We start from the raw sequence: 26,017 nt of genomic DNA, 5'->3' as shown, positions 1-26,017 counted from the left end.
GCCTACCCCTCATTTGTATGCTCTTCTACCATCCACTTTGTCCCTAACTCTCCACATGATTGTTTTGTTTAGTCCTCTATTCTTCCTCTCTCTTTCTCTCTTCTTGTCTGATTATGACTTTCTTTGTCTACGTCTGTTTCTCTCTGAGCTCTGCCTCTGTTTGTTGTTTGTTATTTTTCCATTTTCTATTCCCTCACCCCCCCCCCACACACACACCCCCCTCCTTCTTTTAGCGATTGCTGTTGTTGTTGTTTACTGCCTTTACTGAGAATTGAAAGAGAAGAATAAAAGGACAAAGAGAGAGAGAGAGAGAGAAGAACAGGCTCCATTTTCTCCTTCTGAGCCAAGTAAACACCTGTGTTTGTTGTTTACCACCAAAATGGCGGAGACAGAAAACAACAGGCAGGAAGATGTTAGCACGAAATCAAAGGAGTGAATAATGCCTAATTAGTTGCCAAGCTGAAAGCAAGCAGTGGACAAAATATGTTTATCCCAGATGGAGCATTCACATATTCACTTTAATCAATGTGTTACAGCTTTTCTTCATTGAAAACACTCAGGTGGTCTTTTCACTGGTTCAAGAAAAAGAGGAAACACTTGATAATCTAAAGCCTGAAGTGCATGGTTTTTCAGGGTTGTGGTGGCAGAGAGACCCAGGTCTCCCTGTTTACAGCAGCTTCCTTAAGGGGGTACACAGCTCTGAGATCCCTCCAGTGAGACCTGGGTCAGCCCTGGGGCCTCCATCCAAAGGGAGTCCTTATGAGGTGCCTCACCTGGCTCCTCTCAACGTTCATCTCACAGAGTAGCTCATTTTAGCTACTTTCATTGTAGTCTTTTACAGAAAGTTTAACACTATAGGTGAGGGTAGATATGTAGATCAATGGTTGCTCTTATTGACCCTCTCTGTCCTCCTGTCTTATTTCCCTCTTGTTGTCTCTAGCTGGCTTAAGCCCCGCAGAGCTCCAGCAGTTGTGGAAGGATGTGACCGGAGGCGGCGGTCACACCATGGAAGACAACGGCATCAAACACAGCAGTAGCAGCAGCGGCAGCACTGGCACTGGCACCGGCGTGGGTGGTGGCGGTTTAGACCTGTCCACCAACAACTCTTCTACAACTACCTCCTCCTCCTCCAATCCCGCCAAAGCATCGCCGCCCATCTCTCACCATTCCATCGCCAATGGACAGTCCCCCGCCCTCAACCACAGAAGAGAGAGGGAAAGAGAACGGGAGCGAGAGAGGTAAAACAACTCAAAAAAAAAAAAATGTCACCCAGCACCAAGGAATAAAAAGCAAAGAAGATGAAAAGTTTACAGCAGCATGGTATTTGTTGTTCGGTGTAGGAACACATGAGAACTAAACAACAAGCTGCAGCACTGTTACTTCAGGGAAACAGGATGTTTTGTTTATTTATTCAATAGTTTATTAGTGTCTTGGTAATATTTAAAAAATAAGAGCCTTGTTCTCCCAGGGGACCACGCGTGCCATTGAACACACTTTAGCTTGCACACACATATCAAAAGCAAAGAGACGAAGCCATGCAGGCAGGCGCTCTTACAACAAGCCTCTTTGGCAGCCAAGACAAGGTAACCCCCTTGTACATTAAGTATTTAGTGCTTTCTCTCTCTTTTGAAAATTACCTTCCTTGCTTGCTTGTCATGTAAACAGAATACGTGATGCCTTGAGTGGCGTATCCAGGATGTTTATCCTTGTGATGGCGTCTTTTATAAATGCACCCAGCGCTGAAACACTGACTGTTCACATATCTGCCTATCTGGCCCATGCATTATTCAAAGGCTTTTCTTGGGCGATATTATAATAAGGACTTAGGGTAGTGGTGTGTGCGTGTGTCTGTGTGGGTGCTTGGTAGAGGCTCACACTGGAGGTGGAAGTGCTGTGTAATTGGTTTAAAGTAGATGCTATCTCTCCAGTACCACTAAAAGGAGGCTTGAAAAAGATATCTAGAAGGAAGACAGAGAGAAAGAGAGTGGTAGGGAATGAATGAGAAGAGAGAGAAGAAAGAGGGGGGAAAAGACTTTTTATCTGCCTGTGTCCCGAGGGGTGTGTGGTGTCTCATAATGATCGAACAAGGAGTATTGTCAGGAGCGCTGCTTACTAACATGCCATGGATCGATGTAGGGAAAGCCCCTCTGTAAAACATAGTGTGAGCTCTGCCAGCACACACGCACATAGGAATGCATGTAGTCATCGACCACACATGCACAGGCATAACCTATAAGCAGGCAAACACACACACATAAACGCCCACTGTACACAATTCCTTTTTTTCACTCAGACACTCACACACACACGCCAGTGCCAAGCCTAAAGGTTAAACTGTCATCTTTAATAGGATGTGCTGTCTAGGCAGGGTCGTAACTTATTTGGGTGCCATTTGAAAAACGCCAGAACACCCCTGCTCCCCTTGTCCTCAAAGAACATAAGTTACACAGAGTATTAATCTCCTGATGAAAATTATATGGCTGTCTGGATTTTTAATGTTTACTTGAAAGCCTCCACCCCTCCTCCACATAATAGCTTTACAAGATGGGATGGTGACTGTGGTGGAGCTCAGTGTTGTAGCTCACTCTAGATTTCCGCTGGGGATGTTAGCTGAACCTGTATTTCAGTAACACGTTACTCCATCTTGAAGAATGTTTTATGCTACATGCTAACTTCTATTAATATATTTATTGCCTCTCTTTATCTCAAATATCTTGTCTAGGTTTAGTTTGACATAAGTGCAGTTCCTTAAATGGCCACTTGAGGCTAGCTCAAAAAGAAGTTAATCCCCATAGACCCCCAATAATACAGCCGGAACTGACATGTTAACCGCCTTTTATCAAGACTTAAACATATGTATATTTATAGGTGTGGCCACTTTGAGTGACAAGTCAGTGCAGCCACAGGTTGCTTGGTAACTGCCTTACCACAGTACATGCCCACCTTTGCTCATTTCCATTAGCAGCTGCCAGGTTGGCGACACTGAGCACTCTTTAGCAAACCTATAGGTGTTGCTAAGATATAGCTGACTTACTTAAACACTTTTAGGGGCTAAGAGCAGCAATAGGTTCTTTATTTTATTTGCATGTTGTTTAATCCTTTTTTTAATTGTTTTTTTTGTCTAGTTCACTACATGAAGAAAGTGGAGGAACCCACCCTCTGTACGGTCACGGTGTGTGCAAATGGCCTGGCTGTGAGAACATCTGTGAGGACTTTGGACAGTTTTTGAAGTAAGAACATGCTCTGATACATTAAACATGAGTTTATATCTTTATTCTTCAGCTTAACAAAGAAAACATCGCTGCCTCTCAAACAGCACCCGTATGACCTCTCAGACAGCTAGTTGACAGGGTTCTGCTCTAGCAAAGCAGGAATCAGACCAACTCTGATCCATAACAAATTTCCCCTCCTGGCGTGGAGGACCCTGATAGGTTTGTGAAAAAGCGTCAAAAGCTAATGGCAACTCGCACGGCCGCACACTTACCTCCACAACAAAAGCCCCCATTCACTGTTGTCATGGTGCAGGCGCCAGAGCGAATGAACTCTTCATGCTCCATCAACAATTTAGTTAATTAGCTCATTTGTAATTGGCCGGCTTTGTTGCCAGGATGTTAGTGGGGGGGACATCAAAGGAAGAAGGTGTTTGCAGCACTGCCGATTACAGGTTATCACATTGCCACTCAACAAGGGTCTCTCTCTCTCTCTCTCTCTCTCTCTCTCCCCCTCTCTTTCCCTCTCTCTCTTTCTCTCTCTTTCCCTGACTCCCTGCTCTCACACAGAGAAGAAAAGAAAGGAAAAGCTTTAATTTGAATATTCTAATTAGATTTGTAATTAACTGTGAAATAACGATCTGGCGAGTGTTTTTCATGGGCTGTAAATGTCCATGTGAATTCACATAAACTCTTGAAATCAGGACATTGTTCCGGCTTATTTTCCAAATTATGCATTTCTCTACAGCAGCGAGTGTAATAAGTTGCAGAAAGCTAACAAAATTTACTGATACAAGAAACTAGTCCACCCATGGGGGGAGGGCTGCTGTAGAATTTAGGTCAGGCTTTTTGCTAATTCTACAGCTGGTGAATGAAAGCTAGAAGGTGTATCTCTGAAAGGAAATGACGCTAATAAACATGGTGTTTACTGGTCTTTGAAAGACAGGAGATTAAGCTTCAGTTTCACACACTGTCATCGCATAACAATGCACTTATAGGAGCCATAATTGACAGTGATGGATTTAAATGAAACAAAGGTGAATATATTCACTACAGCCTGACAAGTGTGTTTGCTTATCCCCTGTGGAACATGTGCTACATACATGTCAATGTCATCGTCAGTGTTCGAGAGTGGGACATCCATAAGCATCATCTTGAATAATTTTAGATGTCATGCTTATATATATATATATATATATATATATATATATATATATATATATAAAAGAAAAGCTGTGCTGCATGTGCACAGGTCCAGGTAGAGCAGTTTGCCGTGCAGCTTGGAAACAGATGTGTGCATGATAAGGCAAGTCTGTGTCGGATTAGCAGGTTTTCTGATATCTTGTCCTATCACCTTGGTACACTTACTTAAAGAAGACATCAGTCTATTTCTCCGCACTGTACACGCAAACACACATAAGTCTGTGTGCTCTATGGATACTGTGTCTAGGTAGCTTAGCCGGTTATTTAGGCGAGGGACACCATCTAAAGCAGTGTGTGTGTGTGTGTGTGTCTGTGAATCCGGTAAGCCTGTAAGCCAATGCAAAAGGATGCATGGTTGTAAAGACAAACTGAGACAGATAAAGAAAGAGAGAGAGAGTGTAGATTTCAAAGTAGAAAGCCAGTGCACAGGTTTTGTAAGAACACTTGCCAGAACATTGGCTGCTACAAAACAGAACAGTGTTGAGGTTCACACACGCACAGACAGACACACACACATCCCTGCAAGTCACAGTGGCGGGCTCTATACTATAACCCAGCCAAGCACATGAAAACAGACACCAACAAAGAAGGCAGGCTCGTCATCAGAACAAAGATGGCTGCTCGGTGGCGTGCCTTGGAGCAGTGATTGTAGGTGTCAGAGGGAGTCCTTTCATGTTTCCGGAGATGCCAGTCGACTACACACACACCGATGCGCACACACATAGGCGCAGTTTAAACGGGGTTACATAAAGTGGATGTCAGATTTAGATGACAGTTTAGATGTCGGTAGTTGGGTGTGGGTTACGTGTGCGGGGAGGGCAGGAGGGAAGGAGGGAGGGGGGACCCGAGTCAAGCTGGCATCTCGTAGCTCGCTGTAGGAGCTCAGCTCAGCGGCGGTGACACGTTTAGTCATCTATTGTTTTGTTGCATGAAGAAACTTGTCAAGATCAGCATTTAATAGCTCTTCAGCATGCTTTTAAGTGTTCTCACCTGGAAGAGTTAGCCGCGAGGTGGCTGGCACCCTGAATTAGCTCTGTGAAGTTCAAAATGAAATAATATCGCTGGGAATGTTGCTTGAGCAGTGGGTGTTGCGCTTTTGTGGGTTGTATTTGTGTTAGTTACACAAAAAAAGACAGGAAGAAACATTTGTGCTGTTAGGTGATGTTCCTGAGGTATTTTTGTGGGAGACACGAGATGCAATTAATGCAATTACATATGTTGTTTGCATATGATTTCCACTCAAGAACACACACGTCTAATCCTCTGTAATCTGGCTTTTCACCTTTTAAATCAATGTCGTCCCTCTTTAAATAAAAGCTCCTCATAAACAGATACACTCCCACACACACACACACACTTAACTCTTCCACTTTCTGTCACCACACTGCTCTCCTTATTACTGGCAGCAAGGCAGGCTCCATGTTAAAATGGCAAGCTCAGCCGCTAACCTGGTGTCTGTAACCCACTGCTAATTAAACCCACAAGGCAGCAGGCAAGTGTCTTCTCCATATAATGTACGCATACACTGTGTGGAGGCAGACAGTGAGGCAGGCCCCCGGCCCCTGGATAGCTAAGCTCTCCTCCACCCTTCCACATGTCTGCTACGCTGTGACAAGACCTTTAAAACGAAGGGCATTACTTCTGCACCACCACCAATGGGAGTGTGTGTGTGTGTATCAGGGCTTGTTTATGCATTGCATAGTGGGTATGTGTGTTTGTGTGTAGACAGTTGGGAAAGGGGGTGGGGTTAAAGTTTCTCTGCTGGGCCTTTGTAGCCCCTGATAATACACACAGACAATTAGCAGAAGTGTATCATCCACATATGCTGGCTTGAGTAGATTTATTATTGGGCCCTTAGTGGACGTTGATGGCCTATACATATTCATGCACTTAGCTTTGGGGAGAAACCTTCGAGATGTTTTGCTCCGGATCCAATGATAATAAAAAAAGAAATCTTTATCTAGAGGTTTAAAAAAAAACATAACATCTGTGTCTCACCCTGTTTCTCTCTCTTTGTCTCTTTTATTTGCTTTGATTCCTCCACCTCACCTACACCTCCTTCTACGTCCTTTCTTCCCTGCTCTCATAAGGCCTTCATCACTATGGGTAAAGCAGAAATCAGTGTTGAGTAAACACAAAGAGCCAGACCTGAAAGTGTCACTTGCATCCTCAACCTCTGAGTTTAAATGGGTACACACCTGCAGTTACTTAGTTATTTAGATGTTTTTATAATAGAAGTAAAGAAAGGGCAGTGAAGTGCACACTGATAGTGTAATGGCAATTTTCTAGTGTGCCTACACAAGATAAGAGCTAAAGAGGATAGAAACACAGTTAGTAAATAAGCCATCCTTTCATTATTGTTTTCTGTCTGCCCATCTGTGTCTGCCCCCCTCGTCTATTTTTCTTTGTGTGGCATTATTAATGCTCAGTAGGACATGCTGCCATTTGAATATTTCATAAATGCATGTAGTAATCTTCCTGTAATCGCCTTGCTAACTGGCCTGCAGTGGATGGGCTGCACTGTGTGTAGGAAGCTGTCTGGACCTGGAGGATAGGGCCTTCACACACAAACACAAAATATTACAAGAACAAGCTTCTTGTCGATGAGCTTAATAAAGATTTCCCCCTTCTTTTCTCTCTCTCTCTCTCTCTCTCTCTGTTTTTTTTTGTAACGAGGTATCTTCAGGGACAGCGAGCAGCCCACTCTGTGCTTTTGAAGCAGCTGTAATTCATGACACACGCCATACATCAAGTGCATAAGATAGCATTATGGGCAGTGAAATGAAAAGGGTATTTGCAACATTAGTTCCCTCATCCTGCGAGGGACGTGATTAAATGATTAATGAAATGCCCCCTTTTTGCATGCGCATTCTGAAACAGCAATTAGGCACAGGGCTGAAGAAATCCACCAGTCCGTCCTCCCCCCTTTTCTGCTGCCATCCCTCTCCTCCTTTCACCCCTCCTTTTTATTTCATTCTAGATTTATAATGAAAATTTTCTGAGCATTAGACCTGAAATGGTTCCAAAAGTAGAAGCAGGGACAAGATGGAATAGTTTTTAATGTGTGCAGTTTAATTGAAAGGTACAGAGCTATTGTGATTACAAATGTTCTATTCAGCTTTTGATTGGCAGGCCAAGAGAAGCCGGCTCAGTGAGTTGTCTTGTTTTGCAGATAAACAAGAAGGGAAAGAGAATGGAGGGATATGTGGTAGGGGAGTGTGTGTTTCCGTGTGTGTGCCTGTGCCCTTTTTTTGCAATCAGTGTTTGTGCAAGTTCATGATAATGCAAGTGAGTGTGTGTGTTCTTAGATAAAGTGAAAGCCAGGCAGAGAGAGATTTTGTACTCCCTCTAATGCACTGGAGGCAGCGCTGTAAATGATCATTGAAGGGTCTGCAAGCTAACCTATAATTACTGGAGATAAAGTGGCAGCTCTGGCATTTCATAAGCATGCCTCCTCAAAGCTTGCTTTGTGAGTTTGTCACCAATGATCATTTAGATAGAGGCTCATTACCCAGCATCACAACACTTTAGAAACCCCTTTTCGCCCCATATTTGTGTTTTTTTCCTAGTGTGTCTGTGTGCTAGCAGGAATAAAGGTCTGTCTTAATGGTGAAGCTTTTGTGTCCTACAGACGAAATCCAATCAAGACAAAAAAAAAACTCATTGACTGTTATGGCTGTCTGGCTGCCTTTTTTCTTCTAATGAGGCGAACACACCAGATACATTTAATATGTCTGCCGCTGGATAATGCACCTTCAAGTGAAGAGCTGCTTTAGTGTGTCAAATGTTGCCGGTGTTAAATTGTGTGTATTGTTTTCGGTAAACGAAGGAGACAAAGCCATTCTGCTGGGCCAGCATCTTTTATTCTCTGCAGAAAGCAGCGCTCAGGGTGGCACTGAAGTTAACCATCTAAACTGGCGCGGGCCCATTGTCATGTTAAACATGGCACCACACACCGTCATGTTACTTCTAATTACCTCATTTCGTAGTGGAACAATGGTTTCTAACAGGATCCTATAGATAATTGTCCGAGTATAGAAATATTATCATTAAAACAAAACAGTGGTGAAGATGATACTGTAATTATCATCCTCCACAATTTTGATCATGAATATAATTTTGCGGTGCAAGCTCTGACATATTTGATATAATTTCCTCTCTGTCTGTCTGTCTGTCTGTCTCTCCCTCCGTCCAACACCAGGCACTTAAACAGCGAACATGCCCTCGATGACCGAAGCACAGCCCAGTGTAGAGTCCAGATGCAGGTCGTACAGCAGCTGGAAATCCAAGTAAGTTTTCTCTCACATACGTGTTAAAATAGATTCTTAAGTCAATTTGCATTTAAGTCACGAGCCAACCAGTCAGAACTTCATTTTTTTAAAAGTTACATGAGCGACAGAGAGGCCACATCGCGGCCTGTTTTATACTCCCAGACAAGCAGGACCTGCTGAATTTAACAAAGCCACTAAACAAAGGAATCCTCAGGCCTTACAACCAAAGCCATTATGGCTGTTTTAATTGAATTAAGCGTATGCTTTATTTTCTCTGCTTTCTTTCCTTTTCTTTTTTTTCTTTCCAATTAATAGCGAGCGCATCTCTCCCGGTCTGCTGTGTTAATTAACTGCACTTTGCACCTGAAGAAAGCTCAAAAGGAGGGAACTATTTTCAGTAGGTGGAGCGTGACCTTATTAAGAAGTCATGCTGGCTAGATAATGAGAGCGCTGATTGAGCGACATTATTACTCAGCACTGCCGACAAGCACTGCTCTTCCTTTAGAAACAAATAGTGTGTGTGTGTGTGTGTTTTAAACTGGGCTTAAACTCACTGTTAAAACAGGACTGGTTGAGTTATCTTATTAATATCATTAGGAGTGTAGTTGCAGGACACCCCCCAGACGTGTGTCCTCGCCTTTCCTCCCTCACCTCCTAGACGAAGCATGTCCTCCCACACGCTGTTATTTTCTGCTCTGATAAACAGTTTGTGGGAAATTGTCAGGCACATGAGGCAAAAGTAAATAAATCTCATGAAATAAAAATAGAATAAAAGGGATCCGTGCCATTTGTTTAATTTTCTTCCATTTTGTTGTGTTGTGCTTTTCGTTGCAACACAAAGCTGTTGAAGCTTGCTCTTTACAGTGTGACCAATTACAGACAGTGGTGCACTTGTGTTGTCTGTCCTGTCTCTTGTCTCCTTTTTTTTTCTTTCTTACTCCCACTATCCCTCTCTCTTGTTTTTTTTTCCTACAACAGCCATCACTCGTAATGAGGCCCTGCTCTGTGTATGTGTGTACCTCTGTGTGCGTGTGTAGTTGCTTGTCTGTGTTTGATCCGTGTGTGTGTGTGTATATTAAGGGTGTGTGGCGTTTCACATGGTCCAGTCCCTGTCACTCCTGGTGAATTAGATTGATGATAAGCAGAGGCTGGGGCCACTAACTGGACCGGGGAGGCGGGGCCGCCTGGCACCCTGTTTGGAAGACCCCTTCACCTCTCAGCAGCTGCTGGCTGCGCTCCATCCCCCTAACAGTGTCCACAGGACTTTGAGCAGACACTCAGGACCACCTAATTTATGGCCTGACTAGCTTGTTACTGTCAGAGACTCTCTGACCTAAATTCTCCTATTGACAAAAAGATGAAATGCTATTTGTTTTGCCTGACCTGTCTGCACCCCCCCCCCCATCCCCACCCGCTCCACCAGCCTCTCATGTTCTCCTTACAGAGCAGTTCTTTCTTTTCTCCTCCTCTCTAATCTACTCTAACGTCCTCTCTCCTTCTTCTCTCTTAACAGCTTTCTAAAGAACGTGAGCGTCTTCAGGCGATGATGACCCACTTGCACATGCGGCCCTCAGAACCCAAGTCATCTCCCAAACCAGTGAGTGCATATTGCTCCGGCTACCATAAACAGGCGAATGAGACACTGCAAATGAACAGTTTAGTTGTGTGACTGAATGACACAAGATGAAAGTGGGAAGGTGGGGTATGGAATGGAGTTTGTAATACCGAGAGTTACATCTGCTTCTTATCAGTTATTGCGCTGCGTGAGGGGGGGGACAATGGAGTTTGGAAGTGTATTAGATGGCAGAGCGGCGGAGTCCTTGGCTAAAACGCAGGGTCATTTCTTTGTGATAGATATAATAGCCAAAACAACCTGTTGGCCGCTGATGACTGTTTGGCTCTGTGGCCATGGTGGCACTCCAAAGTGGAATGAGAAAGGAGAAGATGTGTCATTTTAACAACAAACACCTGAAAATTACAGCTGAGTGCCGAAGATAGTGCAATGTTGACATAAATACCTGCAGTGGAGCTGAAATTGGTTACAGGGAGAGAAAATCCAAAATTGTGAAAGGGGTCATTGAAAATAGAAAATGATGTCATTCTCTTAGATGTTCCTTCTCTCACTTTTTTTTTTGTTACTTTTAGATTGAGCGATTATAAATGCATTCCCCCCCAGCTGGAATTTGATATTAAGATGAACAAACACTATTTCCTCCCAATTTTAGACGTTTTGAAATATTTGAGAGCAAAACATTGTTAGCGTGTTTCTGCTGCTTAGTAAGTGCCTACTTTCAATAGAATAATTTTCCTCATCACCTCTCATCATAGAATGTAGATAATCACAAGATAGCATAATTATCCTATAATTCCATCAGGAATCAAACTCCCTTTTCATTATTCAATCTCTCTTCCTCTCTGTAGCTTCTTTTTTTTTAATCTTGCAGCTTGGTTCCATCTCGTCCAATAAAGAATTTGCAGCCTATAATCCGTGCCTGAATATGAATGAATGATGCTAATGAAGTATTGCATTACATAAAGCACACATGAAAGAGCAGCTAATTGCATTTGATGGTGGGGGCAATTCAGACAGAATTCCTAAACGAACAGTTAAGTCCTCAGTTTTAAGGCTTCCCCGCTTTTTAAGGGGAGGTAAGATGGAAGATTTGTCGCCTGGAATAACACGTGTGTGTGTGTGTGTGTGTATGCTTTATACAAATGATGGAACAGATGGAACAAAAAAGGTGGATTTCAAATGGAAACACCCAGAAGAATGGCAGGTTGCAAAATAATACTAACAAAGTCATGTGATCAAAAAAGTTGATTTGATCTTAGGCTAGTGAGAGTGAAGATCAGTACTGTCTCCTATAGGGCTGTCACAGATTTAAGATTGTGGCCAAAAGAATTTATCAGTAAACTATCTTTGCTCCTTAGTTATAGCTACACACTGTATAAGGAGCCAGCTAGCTACTAGTCTGTTTTTACCTACCACCTTTTGAACATGCCATATATGGGTGAGAATCAAAATAATGTGGAACCTATAGATCTCCTTTGGATCTCCTTCCACACTTTCCTTGAGTGTGCATTCAGATGAGCTCAAGGTAACAAAGTTAGGCTGTGATGGGAATGTAATGGGAATACAAAAACACCTCTAATTAGTGTACAAAATATAAGAAATGATGCTTCAATATTATAAATGTTTGTATATATTCTATGAGGACATTTGCATTTATTTTCCCACCATATAGAACATGTTTATCAAATGCCACTTTTTGACAAAATACATGTAGCAACTAACAGTTTAATGTTTGGGATGTATGCAGAGAATGCAGAGATTTATTAAAATATGTTTATATAACCCCTAACTTCACTCTCTGTAGACTGTAGAGGCCCATATAGACAACCAGCTTGTCACTACAGGAGCTCATTACAGCTAAGTGGGCACATAATTATCATCTGAAAAACCCCTCCATCCGCCAGAGTCTCTCAAACTTGACATTTTATCGTATTTATCAATACACACCACAAATGACCCCCAATACCTTCCTCCTCCATCTCTCAGCGCCTTCGGCCCCTCGTTCCCTGCCATCTTTCAAGTCCATTTTAATTCAAAACTCTCGCAAACGGATGCATTCCACTTGTAGACTCACAATTAGGGCAATTTGGTTTGAATATGTAACGATGTCATTACCATTCCGGCTAAATTAGTGCAGAGACTAAAAGGTCAGTTAGGAATTTTCCAGTCGGTTAGAGCCTCTCACATGAGATTTGGGAAGCCATCGCTAAAAAGTGGCAAAGAAACTGGACGATTAGCGATTAGCGATTAGCGATTAGCGTAGTTGGCATTCGAAGGCTAGAGGTATGTAACACTCCCCACTCTCTAATGTCGGCAGCAATGATGAAGAGTGCACATGTATGGAGTGACCATAGCTGTCCGTGCAGATTTCTGTAATTTAAAGAGAGAACGCCAACTTTATGTGCTTCCTCATGCAAGGAAAGTCTTACTTAATCAGGGCCAGAAATAACTCTAATCTGTCCTTGAATCATTGTGACTCTTAATTGTGGGAAAGGGGAGAAGTTCTGTGGTGATCCATCCATAGAGTGGTTTACACTCAAAAATGAGGCTCAAGCAGCGTATCATTTTGAAGTCTGCACTGACCTCTCCCTCTCTGTCTCATACTGGAGTGGTGACCTTTAGAATTATACAACCTGAATCTGTAAAAGTTGTCCATGAAGAAGGCCTTAAATTAGTCAAAAACTGGACTGGACTTTGGTATGAAATGGGGACCACAGTTAACCTGGGACTCCAGCCATCACAGAATCACTTGAACATGATCATAAAGTATGCTCATGAATGGCATACTATTCAAAATCAAGTATCCTTCTGAGTTCTGTTGATTTTGCTGATTACATCTCTTACAGTAGAGTCACTTTAATAACCTTAGAATAACAGTGTGGAATTATGTCATGAGTACAAGTTGTGGTTTTGGCACGTGTAGGCAAAAATCACACCAACGTCGAGAGTTTTTAGCAGCTTGTTCCTGCAGTGTGTAAGGATTATTGGTGGTTGTAGTGTGGTGTAGATAGAGAGGAGGAGAGGGAGGGAGTGAGAGAAGGAGGGTGTGATAAATAGAGAGATAAAGAGAGATGGGGCCGGGATAACACAGAGGCTGATCGTTGGATAATCTTGAACAGCGTGCTCTAATTAGAATTCTTATGATACAATTTGGTGGTTGTAATTAGTGGAGATGGGCTGGCTCCTCTCCACGAGCCTTGTTAGTGGAAACACAGCTGTGTTAGAGAGGAGGAGAGCAGACACTCTGCACTGTCAGAGAAACCACAAAATAATGCCTTCCTCCTCCTCCGCCTCCTCCCCACTGCTCCCACTTGTATCTCTTTTTTTTGTCCTCCAGTCATATTCTGTCTTCTTCCACCGTAGCTCAACTTGGTGTCCAGCGTCACTATGTCCAAGAACCTGCCCTCAGCATCCCCCCCTAACTTACCTCAGACGCCCACCACGCCCACAGCGCCGATCACACCCATGGCCTCCATGCCCCAGGTGCCATCGGTACTGGGAGGAGCAAATGTACCAAGCATGGGAGCCATGCGCAGACGCCACTCGGACAAATACTCCATGTCTTTGTCGTCAGGTAGGACCAACTACTCAGCGCTGCACATGAAGTACTGTCAGTCAGTGTGCACTTCGATGCAAATAAAGCCATGCAAAGGCAAAGTGTGTGCACACACACACACACATATTTATTCCTCATGCTGATTCATATTTGACCTAAAATTTAAACATAATTCGGATTATTCAGATCTTAATACAATAAATTGATATTAAAATAGCAAAAGACACGTGGTACCTCACTGTGGCAGACATGGACGTGCACACAGTCTGACATAAACACACACACAGCCTCATTGGTTTGTTGGTCTTACCAATGTGAGATGTCTGGTTGGTTTTTATAAAAGCAAGCCCATGTTTAATCACTCTATATGTAAATAGACAGAAATTTCCTCTGTGCATAAATATTACATGAATGTTAATTAAGTTCAAATAATGGTGGAAAAATACAATATTTATTACATTAAGACATTCCATGTATTAAGCTTTGCATTTTAAACGGTCCGTCTTTGATGTTTATATTTACTCTCCACTGTGTTTAGTGTGAGGAAACATAAATTATTCAACTTCACCCTAACTAACTGCACGCTTCTCATTTTATGGATGTATTAGTGTTTAAGATCTCTCATGAGAGAGATTAATTAAAAATGCATTTTGTTAGACATGGAAAATGTTGATGTGATTTGATGTGTGTGCCCCCACCCCCTTCTCCTCTCACCCTCTTTTCAACCCCCCCCCCAACCCCTCTCCTGCCCCCCACCCCCCACCCCCACCCCACTTTAATTTGATGAAACCTTGAGTAAATTCAATACCTAAAGGAATAAAATTTACCAATTATTTCAGGTGGTGACACAGTATTTATTTTTCCAGAGATTGCCCCAAACTACGAGTTTTATAAGAACGCAGATGTCAGACCGCCATTTACTTATGCAACCCTCATAAGACAGGTGAGTGGGAAATAAATTAACTTTGCCTGATTAGATTAAAATTAATTGCTGCATGATTCATGGCAGCTCTCTCTCTCTCTCTCTCTCTCTGTATGTGTTGGTGTGTGTGTGTGTGTTACCTGGACTCGTTAGTAAACCATTATTTGATGTCATCTCATTTCAGGCTATCATGGACTCTCCCGACTTGCAGTTAACACTTAATGAAATCTACAGCTGGTTCACACGCACATTCGCCTACTTCAGACGCAATGCTGCAACTTGGAAGGTAACCTTCCTGACCCCTTTTGCACTCTCACGTGGAAGACTAAACTCCTTTCACTCGCTGAAGTCAGAACCTTAAGAAAAGCATATATTTACTCAGCACAGAGCGATTAGCACTCCTCTAACCTTTCTCTCCAATAGAGCCCTTTTCTTTCTCTTATTTATTTCTCCACTATTCCGCCTTTCCTGTTTAGAAATGACAGCTGAAAGAATTATTCTCCCTTCAGATATCGTTTTCTAATTTGGTGCAATTAATAGCGGAGGCTTGGCGTGGAGAGGAGAGGGCCCTGACGCACTAATTATACAGCAGCCACTCCATCATCAGCACCTTTTGTTAAGAGATACACCCCTTCTCCTTACTCCTGTAACCACCTTTTTCTCGCACATCATTGGTTACTTAGGAAGAAAGATGGCTGTTTTGCCTGTGTGCCAAAGATGCAGGAACTCACATGTATACACCGTATATAACTCGTAACAGAAAGGTTAAGGGTGTAGTGGAGAAAGTGAGAATTGGCCTGTCATGGAGGGGAGCACTCTTTATTTACCTAACACAAAAGGCCCCATTTGTATATCTGTCCCTGGAACTTTATTGTCCTGTCTGCCCCGCACAATGGTAAAAAAAAAGCCATCCCAGCAGCACGACTAGTAGAAGTGTGTCTGCCTGCTGATAAAGGAAGCCTCGGTATCATCCAGTGTTTTATCCCATCGGCCACTCTGCACGTCATTTGTTAGCTGCCTTTAGCTTTTGTGGCTGCACAAGGACTGAAGGGGAGGGGGGAACTCAAGCAGCCGCTCATCAGCATGCAAGGCATGTCACAGCACTAGATTTAGCAAAGTGAATTAATTTGGATTTGGGATGCAAATGAGCACATGGGTGTGTGATCACCAATTCAGGATTGCACTCAAAAACAAAATGACTGCCCCCTTTTTTTCCAGTTTGTTAGGTAGTGTGTGCTTTTTTTTGCTGTGTAATAATGTTATGACATGTTCTCAGCACCCACATATGTACAATTTTACAATGTTCCTTCAGTCCTGTGATACAAGGGCTTTAGAAATATCTTCATGTCTCCACAATAACCACCAAGGTGATCTATTTACATCTACAGACCCACAATTCCCTTTGTAGGCATTAGTGGGATGATCAGTGATGGGCTTGTCATTTGATTAATGCAGAGAATTTGTTAAAAAAAAAAAAAGAAGAAGAAAGAAATGAAAGGTAGTTTAATATCTCAGCTTGGTCTCATCAGCTCAAAAGAAGGATCTACCCCCCCTACACACACACACACACATACACACACACTTCTTTCCTTTCTCTCTTTTCTCTCACCCAGAAGCTTATTAGTTCTAACTATATAGCATGCATAATAAAACTGCTCATTTGCTCATTAATATTAAAATTATCATATTCAGAGCCATGGGCATTAAGATCAATCAAATCCTGGGATTTTCAGGTCAGATGCGAGATCTGCTTATGAGTTTTTTTTTTTCTGAATCCCTATTTCTTGGAGAAAGAGCAGTACACACCAAGCTAAAGGGAGATGATAAATATGAGAGGCAGGGATATTAAAGCCAAGGTTATTATTTGTAGAGTCTGATGCATGTTTTAATTATGGTCATATGGTCGTATTAATATGAGAGCCCCCTTTTCTTTCCTATAGGTTTGTCTTATTTTGTAATTAATGATAACACTCCGCTGCTTTATTGTTTGAAAAAATAAATATCCTGTCTTGATAAGGATGCATTCACTGCCAGATGAGGATATTTGGACATATAGATGTCAGATACAGTTCAGCTTAATCTCCCTTCACACACGTATAGACATGCACTGACACAGGGGCCTCTCTTTTTCTTGCAAGACTGTCATCTTTAAAGCGATGTGTCCATTAAGAGCAATGCTTTTCTGGAGCAGGAAGGGTTACTGACATCACCATTATCAAGGCCGGCATTACCACTTCTGTCACCACCATAAGCCATTCGCTATGCTGATTACCTCCTTTTAGCCTACTTACTCTGATTGATATGTACTGTGTGCAGGACTTGTAAGAGCATTCGCTCTCACTCAATTTTTACTAATTAAATCAATGGTGCGTGAATGTTAAGAATTTCTTCAAAACGCAAGAAAAAAAAATCAATTTCCAAGCCTTGTCTTTTTTTTCCTCTTTCTTGATGGATAATAATATGATCTTCTTCTTTTTTTTTAACCTCATCCCTCTGACCTGTGCTTTATGTCACTCTTCTGTCTCTGCAGAACGCCGTTCGCCACAACCTCAGTCTGCACAAGTGCTTCGTGCGCGTGGAGAACGTGAAGGGGGCGGTGTGGACGGTAGATGAGGTAGAGTACCAGAAACGCCGGTCGCAGAAGATCACAGGGTAAGGAGTCTCCCTCCTCTCCTTAGATCTGTACATTCTGCCTTTATTGGCCACAACGTTGACCTAATTACTGTTGTTTACATTTTCTCTAGGAGCCCATCACTTGTTAAGAACCTACCCTCCAGTCTTGGCTATGGAACTGCACTAAATGCCAGCTTACAGGTAAGACTGGCACTGCATAAACTTCCTGTACACCTGCAGACTCAGAAGGCCACCCTGTGGTCAAACCAAGCAGCGACTCTCCCCTCTTTCCTACCTTCTGTTCTTTTCTTTTTTCTTTCTTTCGTTCTTCTTTCTTTTCAGCTGTGGCAGCCACCCTAGATTGATAGCGGCATGTGCAAATGCAAGGGCATGTGCATTAATATTTATCTAAGCTGTCATAAATGATTTGGCTTCATAGTGTACGCCGGCGAGGTGCTCATGGCAAAAACTTTAAAAATTTAATCACTGTATATAACTTTAATGCGCAGCAGGCGAAAGTGTCAGGAGTTTTTATTATTTTGAGGTAAAGTTTTTGGGACGACTTTTTTTTTTTTTTTTTAATAGCCGTACTACACAAGGGCATAGAGATGGCAGTTGGACGGAGATGGTTGTCAGCAAGGTGTCACATAGCTTGCAACAGAATAGGACTATAATAATCATAATTGCTGATATAAATCATCACTCAGCTGCAGAGTTTTCACCTTCCAAACAACTTACCGGTAGCCTACCTTTTACACCATCTTATTTTTTCATAAGTGTGTAGTGTGTGTAGTGTGTAAGTGTGTGAAGGAGTGTACCTCCTCCTTCACCCAGTTCTGTTATCTGTTGTCTCTCCTGCAGGCCGCTCTGGCGGAGACTTCCCTGCCTCTGCTGGGGACCCCTGGGCTCATGAACAGCGGTTCCGCTGCCCTGATGGGAGGCAGCTGCCACGGCCTCCTCGGAGGAGACCCGTCTGGACTGACTGGCGGGAGTCCACCCAGCCTGCTGGGTGGCAGCCCCCCAGGTACGCTGAGCGGCAGCCCCCCAACCCTGTTGCACTCCGCCCATGATGAGCTCAACGGCTCGCTTGACCATCTGGACACCAACGGGCACAGCAGCCCCGGATACTCCCCTCCAGTACACATGTGAGTAAACTCTTCTGCTCTGTTTGTTTCCTCCAAAAACACAACAAAAACACAACCGGATCTCATTAAAAGTAATGTCTGGTCCTGTCCATGAAATCAATTATAAGCCTGTTTAATTCCTTAAAAATGATAAATGTGATGGGAATTTACACCTCACACATTTTCAAGAGTGCTTATCAGAGAATCAAAGCACTCGTTGACCCCACCACACACAATCCTGCTCCCCTCGCTGCCCTTTGTTAGTTTAATTGTCTGACATTTAACCCACAGTATCAGTATTACCCTCACTTTGCCATGACCTGAGGGCAAAGCTCAATTTCCAACATGTATTGTATCAAAAGCCGACTTCCTGTATCTGCTGTGGTAATTTCAGTGCTTCTACCTGAGGTGAGGCTGACGTTTGTGGTCTATTAATAGACTCTATTACACATTCGTCTTTAATTACACCACTGTCTGCATTATAGGGGTTTAGCTGCTATATTTTATGCAAGACTGTTCCTATTAATATTTAGCAAGAGTAGCATTAATTACCTTAAAAAAACCTCCCTGTGTCTGTTTTAATGTAGCTGAGAGAGAAAGAGAGTGTTTTTAAAAATTGATCTTATGTGAGTTTCAGGAATATCTGAGCCAGTGATGTCACACACACACACACACAGGTCTGCGTGAGCCCTCAGTGGCAACACAAACACGCTGGAATTACACTTCAATGATTCGTACCCACTGTCCATCAAAGCCTGTGTTGCAGAGTCAGACGACATTAGTGGAGTGCCTCTGTAATGGAGAAAGGATGCACTCCTGCTGCACGTGGAAAGAGAGAACAGAAAGAGTGTTACCCGGCGTCTATACATTAATCTATTTGGACGTGTTTACCCCAGTCTGAAATGGGGTGTTAAGTGGAGCAAATCTGCCCCCGTTTTAGACAGAATCCCAGTGTTAGCACTCCCTCAGGTCATTTAATTTTTAGTAACAGGACAGCGTGGACTTTCCCCTTTTTTTCTTTCTGGCCGTACTGTCTCGACACTGACATGAGTGGCTACGGAGGATGAGACGCATCCCTCCTTCCCTCCCCTCTCCTCTCTGCCTTCCTTCACGACAACCTCAAAATGGAAGAAATGTGTTTTTCATGACTGGGTTTTCCAAGATGTGTTTAAATAATGGAGTGGCTTGTAGCACTAAACTAAATCACCTTGAAGGCCTTTCTCAGGAGAGGTCTCCTCTGCACGACCAAGTCGATTCAACGGTTAGAGAAACCTCTCCTTCTTCCCCCTAAAATGTCTAAAGGTTAATGATATCTGCTTAACCACAAACCAGGTTGCCCTGGGCCATGCTGGGTTTGTGTGTGAGTGTGTGTGCGCAAAACACTCATGTACACCCTAAGGGGTATGCTTAAAAGAAGCAGGAAAACTCGTACAAAAGTAAAATATTTATACTTCAGATAAAAGAAAATAAAATCTATTATTATAGTCTTATTTTTCTTGTGGCAGCCATGTTTAAGTCTTTGGTTGACTGCCCCTTTTTGGTGTTAGCTAATGAATCAGAGAGAGGTGTAGAGATGAATGCCTTTGATTGTCTTCCTCATCCCTGCCTTCACCAACCCCCTTCACACACACACACACACACACACACACACCTCACCACCATTACACCCGTGGACTAATGACCTTATTTGCATCCCTGACATACCTCTGCATGATTGCTGGTGCTAATCTCCAATTGATGTGAGAGCAGGCATCTCCAGAACACACACACACACACAGTGTATTTATTACACCGCGATGTCCAGCGTTTACTCCTGAGTGACTCAATGATGGCATCTAGCCATTAAGTACTAAATGGCTCATCCACATATTTTAATAAAGTGTCAGAAAGCTGGAGCCTGAGTGTGAATATGGTCCCTCGTATATAATTTTTTCTTATTCTTCGAAGCCACGAAAACATCTCATTAGAAGTACATAAGCACAGTGGGGTGTCAGGTGCAGGAGTTAGGAGATGATCAGGATTAGGCATTTATAAGCAGTATGTAAATATATAATAAAATCACATGAGCTGCATTATAATTGGGTAAAACATTAGTTTCATGTTTATAAACTTATAACAATTTCAGTAATGTTTTTAGGTGGAACCATTTGTTAATAAAACAGGTAACAAAATGAAATGCTTTTACTTTGAAAATCCGTATCTTTCCGTTCTGTAGCTGCAGGTCAGAGCGAGCAGTGTTGGTGTTTTTCTGTGTCTCTAACCTCTGCCATGAGTTTTTCTTCCACTCCTCCCTCTCTCTCCCTCTCCCTCTCTCTCTCTCTCTCTCTCTCTCCCATAAATCTGAGGGGCAGAAACAGAAATATTCATCGCTCTGCTTGCATCCTGCTAAGATCAGGCCTCCTCTTCTCATCCCACCACATCAGAATATTAATTTACAGTATTTGGCTCTGAATATTAAAGTCATCTGTACCTTTTAAAATTCTTTTCAAATTCAACCCCCACCACCACCACACACACACACACCAACACCCACCCCTCGCCATTCTGCCCTCCCCTTTCCCACTGATGAAGGCGGCCCAGGAGAGACACATCCTAACGTACTTCCACTTGATAAGTCTCCCTCTCTCTCTCCCTCTCTCTCTCCCCTCTTTCAAAGTCTAGGGGGATTTTCTGATGCATCCGATGTGTCAGAAATAATTAGGTTTTGTCAGATTTATCATCGTGGCACAAACCCTTCTCCCCGACTAGGGCCCCAGATCATGTTATGCCTTGTTTGTGTGTGACAGCATTATTATTCTTGTTAGTCACCCAACACTTTTTTTTTCCTCCTCCTCCTCTTCTGTTGTTCTAAAAGGAAAAGCGTCCTATGAACAGTGCCGCCGCCGCTGCTGCTTCCTGCCCAGCGCTTATTGACAGTGGCTAAAGATATTCATCCATTTAGAGTTAAAAACATGTATCATGGTGTCCGAGCGAACTGCCGGGGCTGAAGTTGATTAATGGCAGAACCTAGCTGCCGGTTTTTCCTCTTGAGGAGCGACACGCACAGCCCCTGCATATTAACGAGTGGCTGCGCTTTCTATTAACTAGATAAAAAAGCCTCTCCTCTGCCTTTGCTCCAGGGGGCTCAGGGATGAGAAATTCTCCATTATTTATCATGTGGCCTGTTTTCGCCCCCCCCCCTTTTTTTTTTCTTTTTCATGTATTTCAACCTGGTGTCATCAGTAAACTTTTAAATGCCAAACATGTCTGGAACATCACAGCTTATCGGCCTTACAGGGGCCATGTTTTTCATGCAATTTTCATGCGCTTACTTACAGTAGACGTGAGGCATCATGTCGAATTAGTGTCTTGCAAACAACATGGTTGTTACTTTCACAACATGATACATTTAATGGCTGTGTTTTTTTTATACAGCAGTGTACTTATCTGCAGGCTCAACAACACATTGTTAAGGGGACTGAAGACCAAGTAGCATTAAAAGTCTTTTCTTGTTGTTGACACAAGCGGGCAGATCACACCTAAATCAAATATTCATATTTTTCCTGCAGCAGTGCTATCTATCCATCCAGATCGTTTGTGTGAGTTGGCTTATCTTCAAAATAACAGAACTTGTTTCTACCTGCACAGTGATGCATTTGTGGGGTGTAGTTTGGCAGAATACATTTCTTCACTTAATACCTTTACATTTGATTTTGAGGTGAACTGTCCCTTTAAGTGCCAGTTCCTCATCCTAACATTTAATCCCATTGTGTCAACAGGCCACCCATTCAGGTGAAGGAGGAGCCTCTTAATATGGACGACGACGACTGTCCGATGTCACTCGTGACGACAGCCAATCACAGTCCAGAGCTTGAGGACGACCGGGAGCTGGAGGAAGGGAACTTATCGGAGGACCTGGAGTGACTAGGATACAGTTTTTGGTCGATGTATCCCTCCACCCAGCCGCACTGTTTCTCTCACACAGACCTCCTGCAAGACTAGAAACCACTCCACTACAAGCCCGAGCAGAACCACAGCTGACTCTCTCTTTGTCTCTCTATCTATCTCTATCTCTCTCTCTCTCTCTCACCACTGGGACTATTTATTAAGCATGTATCCGGATAGAGACCGGTCCAAAGGAACTCTTTGTTGCAGCCCTTTGGGATGACCCTAAACGTGACAGGCATGAGATGTCTGATACAAAAAACAAAAAAACAAAAAAAAGATAAACTCTTTCGAGACCTGTTTCATTAGGGATGGCGTGGCCACGTACAATAAAAGGATGATGGACTCATGGATGGGGGGAAAAAAACCTGAGCAAGTCATGTTCCGTGGAAAGATAGCGGCCTCGTATACTGCCAAAAAAGGAAGACATTTTATGTTTGTGAATAATCCAACCCACAGTAGTTGTTAATGTCTAGAGACAATTGCTGGTTCAATTCAAGTTGTTGCTCTGTTATCATTTGCACAGGAGTAGTCTCAGAAATTTGTGTCACTGCCTGTATGTTGCTTCTATGGAAACCAGTATATTATTTTTCAGCTTTTTCTCTTTTTTTACACCATTGCTTTAATTTCCAATTATATATATATATATACATATATATATATATATATATATATTTTCCAAACTGTAAATGCCATTCCCTGAATCACACCAGTAACGGATCTGCAGTACTAAGACTGTTGTTGCAGCTGTCCAGGAAAAAACAAACAAACAAACAAACAAAGAGAAAAACGTTGGCTTCCAGTCTGTGAGTAAAGAGAAAACTGGAAAATTAAAGTGTGGGTCGGGGTAAAGGGCCATTTACAAAAAAATATCCGCATAATTTTCTCCTCGCTGTTCTCCTTACCTCCTCGTTCTAAAGCTTTGTCTACCTGCAAACAGTCACAGGCAACAGCTAGAAACCAAAGCTAACACTAGCAAATGGCCAATAGCTTATAGACAGAAGCCACCAAACTCCTCTTGGTCCGCCTTCTGTGACTTTAAAAAAAAAAGAAGCTTTTGTTCCGCAAACTACCTTGGAATAACCTCTGGGATTTTCATTTAGCCCTATACAAAGATGATCATGAGGATAAAAAAGAGAGCTGATTTTTGATGTGTAATTTGATTACGAAAAAAAAATGTCCACTTTGGAGATTTGAACTGCAGACATTTGTTTTTTTTTGTGAACTGGTAGAGAGCAGCTAACTGTAAAAGTGGATCATGACCAAAACAGAACATTTGTGTATTCAATGGAAGTGCAGAAACATTGTGTTGTGATTTTTTTTTAAATACATCACACATCAAAAGTCTTTTTTTTTTATTTAAATTTTGTTTTGTTACTATTTTTCTGAGCTGGTAAATATGTATCGTTCTTAGTGGGACTGTCAAAATAATGTCACGTCTTATTTCCGTGGCGGTTGTTTTTTTTGTTCTGAGCCGCGTCGTTTAAGAAAACAAAAAAAAAACACACAAAAAAAAAACTAAACTGAAAACATCGCTAACCAAACATGAAAAATATCTAGTGAAGCCAAATAATTTCAAGTTCATATGAAATGATGTGGCTTGGTTACCATGTGGAAGCAAATAGTGATAGCCATTGCAGAAGAGGATATCTTACGTGGATTTAAAAAAAAAGGAAACCTTTTCTAGGTGATATTTGCTTATCAGGACACTCATCACGTGCTTCAAGAACACACGGATACAACGGGCGCTCACGCCGCTGTGGTCTGGTTGTGTAGAGCTTTTTATAACACACACCTGTGGAAACTGCGTCCCATCATTTCCCCCCTTTCAGCAGCCAATGTCATCTAGAAAAGTAAAGTGTTGTTGCTTTAATGGTCATTTCTGTTTTCAGTAAACCAAAGTTACACAAAATTCTGCCTCCTCTTGTATGGGATAAAGAAACCCACCCTGTCAGTGCATACATGTCTAAAAATCTAAAAACACACTGTGTTTTTAGATTAGCCAACTTTCTTGTTTTGGTGAAATCTCCTGATGACCAAAAACACACTGTGCATACTGTATGTTTGCAAGTGTTGTTGCCAAACCAAGGAAACTGGCTGTTAACACCCAGACACACACCCACACACATATTACATACACACACACACGTGCCAGTCAAGAGGGCCCAGGAACAAAGCTTATCCCTTCAATACTTTAGCTGGAGTCAGCAAAACGACTTGAAGACGACGTTCTTAATAATCTTATCACACCAAATAAAAAGGACGCTGCGTCTTTCAAAAAAAAAAGGAAAAAAAAAAAAAAACACAAAAAGGGTTCTCCCACTTACCCAAAAAAAGGCTTTCTAAAAGCTTCTACCTCTGCACAACAAATTCAGAACAATTATGACAGATTGCACGAGAATGCCACAAGAGCTGTTGTTACACTTTACTCGTCTCGTACGGACGTGGCTCAAAAAACCAACGTTTACATTCCCTGCGTCAAGAAAGGAAGATTTGCATTGTAATAGGTTGTCCTCTAAAAAAAAAAAATACATTTGTAGAATGATAATGTATAGATTACCTGTAAGGGAATTATTGTGTTTAAAAAAATGCATGTCTCAAAAAAATCATTTGGTGGACTGGAAACAATAAAAAGAAGTATCATAAAAATCATCAGAACGATGATGATAGTGATGATGATGATGAGGATGATGATGATGACGATGGCCTAAATGTACGTACAATGCATCGGGAGTGCATTACCTCAGATATAACTTGTTTTTGTTCGGGAGGGATTAAAAACCTGTCAGCCACACAGAATGCATATTACCTGTAGATTTGCATGGGTTTTGTATAAATTAAGTAAAAAAATGTCTAAAATAGTTGCTTGCACATAATACCAGAAAGACCTCCAGAACTGCGATCTGCTCCTCCACTAGATTTTAGGATTGTCTGGATTTTCTGGGTTGATTTTATGTCTGTATTTTGATAACTGTGCATACTTATGTAAAGAAAAAAAAACAAAAAACAATGTTGGTGGACCCATAAATTTACCAGACTTTTTTCTAAGAGGTGAAAAAAAAACTCTCAGTGTTTCTTTTCTGACTTACCTGAATTTTTACTGTTTTCTCTCTCATTGCTCGCTAAGAATAGCAAACCTGCTTTTTCTGCATCTGCTTTGCGTAGCTGTAAGGCTTAACCTAATGTGTGTATTTATTGCTTGTACCTCTGTGCATACTTTATGAAGCATTATGTCTGGCAGTTGAGTCATGTATCCTTTCTACTGCTATCCTTCTCTAATAATTGAGAATATGATCCCCCCTATGTATACAGTAAATTGGGACTGTAGCAAACATATGTTTATGTAATTGGTGGAAACTTTTTATTTGTTTGTTTGTTTGTTTTTTATTATTATTATTATTATTTTGGATCGAGATTCAACTCCTTTTTTTTGATACTTTTCATTACTGTGTACTGTGTCCATACGTTTAAAGGTTCTCTGACATTAGAAGGTCATGGTTGAGAATTGTAACAGACATTATTTTCTGTATTCATGGCATTTCACTGCTGAATAAAATAAAGGACCAAAACTTGGAATTTGAAAACTGTCTACATCCAGCATCAGAGACTAAATTACCCCCCC

General features: G+C 42.1%; 1 protein-coding gene across 5 annotated transcripts in view; it reads left to right on the top strand.

Annotated features, from left to right (window-relative positions):
• foxp2 (forkhead box P2) overlaps positions 1 to 25,690 on the top strand; it is a 92,981-nt gene extending 67,291 nt beyond the window's left edge. For 4 of the 5 annotated variants that reach the window (XM_028399139.1, XM_028399136.1, XM_028399137.1 and 1 more), the window contains 11 exons: positions 941 to 1,238; positions 3,126 to 3,230; positions 8,614 to 8,701; positions 10,197 to 10,280; positions 13,620 to 13,830; positions 14,652 to 14,755; positions 14,919 to 15,020; positions 17,265 to 17,386; positions 17,479 to 17,548; positions 18,209 to 18,492; positions 22,230 to 25,690. In XM_028399139.1, coding sequence (XP_028254940.1) covers positions 941 to 1,238; positions 3,126 to 3,230; positions 8,614 to 8,701; positions 10,197 to 10,280; positions 13,620 to 13,830; positions 14,652 to 14,755; positions 14,919 to 15,020; positions 17,265 to 17,386; positions 17,479 to 17,548; positions 18,209 to 18,492; positions 22,230 to 22,374 — 1,613 coding nt within the window. In that variant the 3' untranslated portion in view covers positions 22,375 to 25,690. The remainder of the gene's footprint in view (positions 1 to 940; positions 1,239 to 3,125; positions 3,231 to 8,613; positions 8,702 to 10,196; positions 10,281 to 13,619; positions 13,831 to 14,651; positions 14,756 to 14,918; positions 15,021 to 17,264; positions 17,387 to 17,478; positions 17,549 to 18,208; positions 18,493 to 22,229) is intronic. The other variant, XM_028399138.1, reaches the window with a different exon arrangement.
• The last annotated feature ends 327 nt before the right edge of the window (positions 25,691 to 26,017 follow it).

This window comes from Parambassis ranga, chromosome 2 (genome assembly GCF_900634625.1).
Source record: "Parambassis ranga chromosome 2, fParRan2.1, whole genome shotgun sequence".
NCBI lineage: Eukaryota > Metazoa > Chordata > Actinopteri > Ambassidae > Parambassis > Parambassis ranga.
Note: the sequence above shows the minus strand (reverse complement) of the source record. Positions and strands in the feature narration are given on the sequence as shown.